At 35.3% G+C, this 5804-nt stretch overlaps 1 protein-coding gene across 1 annotated transcript in view; it reads left to right on the top strand.

Moving 5' to 3' along the window:
• cnksr2a (connector enhancer of kinase suppressor of Ras 2a) overlaps nucleotides 1-5804 on the top strand; it is a gene marked incomplete in the record, with an annotated part of 74388 nt that overhangs the window by 33328 nt on the left and 35256 nt on the right. The window contains 4 exon segments of the mRNA XM_014005379.1: nucleotides 294-335; nucleotides 1523-1642; nucleotides 4814-4873; nucleotides 5152-5220. Coding sequence (XP_013860833.1) covers nucleotides 294-335; nucleotides 1523-1642; nucleotides 4814-4873; nucleotides 5152-5220 — 291 coding nt within the window.

Raw genomic sequence — 5804 nt, 5'->3', positions numbered from 1 at the left:
GTGTGTGTGTGTGTGTGTGTGTGTGTGTGTGTGTGTGTGTGTGTGTAAATAAAAGATAAATGTGTGTCTGTTTGTGTGGGTGTGTGCTTTTCTTTGTAGTCTGTGAGGGTTTACAGTCTGCAGGTGGTTCAGGTTCAGTAATGTGAGGCCCAGACAACATAGAAGAGATACTGTAGCAGCATGACATGGTGTGTGTGTGTGTGTGTGTGTGTGCGTGTGTGTGTGTGTGTGCGTTTGTGCGCGTATGACAGGATGTTCTGCTTGTGCTACATTAAATTTGTCTCCTCCCTCAGGACTGTACGGTGTTTGAGACGGAGAACAAAATCCTTCATGTGGTAAGTTTCACTTCCTAGCCCAGATGTCGCATCTCGGTCTCGATTCCTTCACAAACACTCAAAAATGCACAAAATATTTTTTCCTTTTTCCAAAAGATGGGGATAAACAGCGCTAATGCTTTTGTGCTCAGTTTGGAGCTAGAGGTGATTAGCATACATTAGCTTATTTGTTGCATTTAAAGCAATAAATGTAGTTTTAGGAATGTCCCCAGKAACATCTACTTCTAGTAAAACCTTTGAAATGAGTAGATGCGTGGTTTTTAAATGTTTCCTGTCAGCTGAAGTGTGAAGAACCTTTTTAGCTGCAGACATTTTGATTTGTCAAACACTAATTAATGGAACAAAGCTATCACTGATGCCATTAGTTTCACACAGCCTTTCTATGTTGTGACAAATCACCGTTTCAGCCATGAGCAGGACCCGAGTTTAATTCATCAGGGAATAATTAAGAGACAGGAGCACCCTGATGCCAAAGACACATTTAGAGAAATGACACAATACATACTAGATTGACAAGATTTTAATGGCTCAGGGAATGAAAAATGACAGTACCTGCAGGACTAATTTCTAATAGGTTGCTGAGAGTTTGTCTAGAAATAAGTTTTGTAACTTGACTCCAAAAATTGAGTCAGCAGTTTTTTATTCAAACTTCTCTTTTCTGGGGAAATGAAGTTTTAAAGTTGTTGCTCTTCTCTTGTGTCATCCAAAATGTTTCACTTAAGTTTTATTAAGAATGAATTTCCAGTGCAGTGAGGGCTGGAATTAAGTTCACCTCTATTATATGTGGGGTTGATATAGTTGCTTTACCAATATTTGTGAAAAMAAACTGATTTTTCTTGTGGCTTTGTAAAAGTCTGAAGCAGTGATCGTATTGTCTATGTTAGGAAGGTTAATTGTACWGCAGCAGGAGTGCAAACAAAACACAGTAAAAGAAAAAAATATATATATAATAGTTGGATTGCTGTCCTTTCATCTGAAACACAAATTGATTTCCAATGAAAAGGAAAAGAAAAAGAGCTTGCAAAAGAAAATATATTTTATTCCCTCTCAATAAAGTCYCAAGAAAAGCAACGTCAGCTCTCTGGAAAAGTAATAAAGTGCAAATTTGACAAACAAGAAGCACACGCTGTTCTCTAATAATAAACCTTAATCTATTGTTCATTCTCACTTTTTTTCCTTCTCTGTAGTGTAAGACTCTGTCAGAAGTGTGTGAGCATATTGTGTGTGTGTCGTCGGATCCTCTGGTTTCCCAATCTGCCCACCTTGAGCTGGTCCACCTCACCAACATCAAATCATCTGAAGGCCTGGTAATGGTCTCTGTTGGTCTGTCTGAGTTTGTTGCAGCCTTCTACGTGGGTCTATTTTGTCATCAACTCAATCATTTGAGAACAAATATGCAGTATACTTTGTAAAGTAACAAAGTAAAAATACATTTTTTACTGTACTTAACTAGAAATTTTAGTTACCTTAAGTCATTATTTTTCAGCCTATATTTTATGTTTACTTCATACATTTTCACCGAATTGTCTTTAATTTTTAGTCCTTCCCTTAAAATAAAGATGACCGTGGCAGAAATWTGCAACTGAAACAGGTAGACTGTCCTAATTTTTTCAAGATTAACATTTTAATATAACATTATAGTCATTATGTTCTTCAAAAAATAAATGTTTTTTGGTGGGGATGGTCACTTCCCAATAAATGTCATTTTGGGAATTCACAACAAAACAACTCACTTTTAATATGTAAGTACATTTTATATCATATTTTATGCTTTTTTAAATTGGCATCCTTTTTTTAGAAGGTGACTTATGACAGTCAAAGGTTTTCTCTTGCTAGTTTTTCCATTGTAGGCACAACTCCTACATTGGTTTTGTGGCACCTGGTATTCAATCAAAGGTGGTCTTCCATTTAAGAACTAACCAGGCCCAACACTGTTTAGCTTCCAAGACAGGGTGGTATGGTCATAATACTTAGGTACAGGAAACGTCAGGTATTTTAAGACTTTTATTCAAGTAATATTCTAGAGAATACTAACTTTTACCGAAGGAATTTCAAGGTAATATACTTGCACTGTTCTTCAAGTATCACTTTGAGGCACTTTTACATGTTTTACAATTACGGTAATATGTTTACAATTCAAACTACTCCAAAGCATGCTTTTGGCATTTCAAAGTGGGGTTCTGTGGAATCATGAACATTTAATATGATACTTGCTGCAGATAGCTTTGAATAACCTCAGTTGGGGAAAATATCTTGAGTTCAACTTGAGTCTTTAAAGCTTTTATAGCAGTCCATAAAACAGGATTCTATTGGCTGGACCTCAAAGCTAGAACAACTAAACTTACAAAATAAAAGCAGCTGGAGGATTCTGATCAAGTGTGAGCTTTGTTGGGSAAACATCAAAATTTTACCAAAATAGTTCTGGTTAGGGTTATTAAAAATATCTTCCTACCCAATATGTGACATCACCAAGTACCCCAATGTCAGTCAAACAGGACATCAAGCTGTAGTTATGGCTTGTGCCAATAATAATAAAAAAAACAGCTGAAAAATGGAATGGTGCTGCTACAGGACTCGCAATTGTGAGAAAAAAAAAGTTTGGCATATGTTTTTTCCCCAAAATAAAAATACCGCAGCATGCTGCATACTGAAACTTTTCTTCCCATTTTTGTTGTAATATGCAAGGCACAGTAGGSAGTAGTTCCCAATGTTTGTACTTGAACACAAACACAAAGAATATGAGGCTGAGTGGTAGAATATTTTAAAACACTTGAGATCCCCAAAATACCATTACCATTCTGGTGTGCTCTAATGTAAAAATAGTCTAAAATAGATTACATCTAAAACTACCAAAAAAGAAAAAAAAAAAAAAAAAGAAAAAGTTATTTTGGTTCCCAAGCCAAAAATTGATTGTTGTAATAAGAGAACTGGCAAAATCATTATTCATCCTGCTGCTGAAAGCCTATGCATTACATAGTGAATCAATGGCATGCATTTCTTACAAAATTATCTGTCTGTTTTTCACCAAGGCAAAAAAGCATAAATCAGCACAGAAACACCACATCACATGAATGTCACGTGTTCTTTTTTTTATTAATTACATTGTAGCRAACGTGAGTTGTATGGTGTATCTGTCTACAACCAAAAGTCAGTTTTGGCCTCAGTAACATTGTTTTTGTTTAAGTTGGCATAGATAAATACATTGAAGTTGACCATCACACATGTGTACTGCTGCATTTTTTGGGCTGACATCTGGGACTTTAGGGATTCCCCACAATTCTTGTGACATCATCCCTGATCAATGCAATTAGTATCTTCATCAAAGTCTAAGACGACTTTTTTTTTAAATTTTACTTTATTAATCTTTACATTACTGTTTCCATGCACTACATAATAGTATTAACTTTTTTCTTGACTGTTTAAAGAGCTATCCACAACAGGTGTTCATACAGTAATATTTTCACAGGTCACCACTTAAAACATCTGAAATATCCCTCCAACTTTTGTGATTAATACTCATATTTGTTTTTTTTACTGTGGCACAACTGTTGACCATAAAAACAAACAAAAACACTTCTAGTAAAGCTATGTTGCATGTATTTTTCAAATTGTGTATTAGAGAAGATTGATTAAAATTWRARWRAMWTATTTATTTATTTATTTATTTATTTATTTACTGCAAATAGAGTTTATGGTAGCATGCTAGTTTTATGTAAATAGCATTTCCATTTTTAGACAGGACTGGCACTGACATTAAAAATGTCACTATCTGATGTTAAACATTATCCAGAAATAATCTAGACAATTAATGGGAAAAAAAACTATTCCTAAAAACCTGCCCTACTCCGTACACAAACAAAAGGCTTTTTGCTTTTAGTTATTGTCTCAGACTAAATGGTGACGTTTCTTCAGATCCATCTGCTAGATGAATGACAATATCAGTTTAGTCATACAAATAAGAGAGACACGACACTCTACCATCACTTCAGCAAAATAAAGTTCAGAAAATGTTAAGATATTAATCTCTGTCTCTGACAGAAACTGGCTTAGAAGAAAATAATCCTGTAGAGGGTAAGTTTTTCAAACATTTGCAGCCAACATTAGCTCAGATAGGAGTTGAGTCGAGGACACATCTGATCTTTTGATCAAGGTCTAGCGGTTTCAAAGAAACTACAACTGAAGAAGAAGAGGACTGTCTGGACTTCAGACCAGGAAATAATAATCTTTGCTTTGTTCTGAAATTTGTGAAGTGCAAAGAAAATGGTCTTTGAGATGAGAGATGCTCTCCTGATTAAACTATTTACTTCTATTCTGATCACGAGTGAATACTTATGAGGACCCCTACAGTGAGAAACATTTATCTCCATCTGGTTTGAGCCTAGTGCAACCCTGCCAGGCTCCCTAAGTGTAATTAATAAAAAAAACTTTTCGAAATGTGATTATTTCTGTAAGACTTTTTCTTTCTGTTTGTCCTTCAGGGGATGTACATTAAGTCAACCTATGATGGGCTCCATGTGATCACAGGAACCACTGAAGGGGTAGGAGGCTTTTAAGGATGTGTCTTCTTTTTTACCAAACCCTGGGGGCACAAAAAAAAGGATCAATTCCGGCTTAGAATTTCAGCAAATCTGGCAACCTAACTTTCCATTACAGGCTCTCAGATTACTTATGAATGATTCTGCTGGGTTCCCTGCTATGTCAATGATTATTTAAGTACGGTTTGTTGTGAAACTTCCCAAAAAGTGTCAGAAAGGGATCAATAGGCTCYAATGGATTCATCATCCTCTGTTTGCTCCCTATCTCTCTGTGTTTTTAGTCCCCGGCTGATCGCTGTAAGAAGATCCATGCAGGGGATGAAGTCATTCAAGTTAATCACCAGACTGTGGTAAGATTATTGTTAGGTTGTTTTGTGTTGTTGGATAGTTGTACAATTAAAACTCCGTAAGTAAAAAAGGTAAATCATTTTTTAATGATCACAAATACAGTAAGATTCACATACAAATGATTTTTAAAACGACTGTAATCAGTCTTTCAGTAGTGATTCTTTTGTTTATTTTTTGCTGAAATATTTTTTTGTTTGATATGACAACAACAAAACCCTGTCATATTTCTGATTAACAAAAGTAGGAAAAAAACAAGCAAACAAACAAACAAAAAACAAAACATCAAACACTAAATCTTGTTCAGTATGCCCTCATCCTGGATTTTATTCATAACAAAACATCTGTGTGCATATTTGTGTTTACGACAGTGGCAGTTCTAGAAAATTTTCCATGTGTGTGTGGGGTGGCGGGGGGTGGGGCAAAAGCTCTAAGGCCGGATGGCAATGCAGGATCACTTCATTGAAGTACTGTACATAAGAAATTTCCTATGTCTAGAGTCAACAAAACATCCATAAAACACTTTGATACATTTATTGTCCTTTCTCTCTTCCAAGAAAATACAGTGTGTATATATATATATATATAT

This window comes from Austrofundulus limnaeus, unplaced genomic scaffold, assembly GCF_001266775.1.
Source record: "Austrofundulus limnaeus strain Quisiro unplaced genomic scaffold, Austrofundulus_limnaeus-1.0 Scaffold30, whole genome shotgun sequence".
Lineage (NCBI taxonomy): Eukaryota > Metazoa > Chordata > Actinopteri > Cyprinodontiformes > Rivulidae > Austrofundulus > Austrofundulus limnaeus.
Note: the sequence above shows the minus strand (reverse complement) of the source record. Positions and strands in the feature narration are given on the sequence as shown.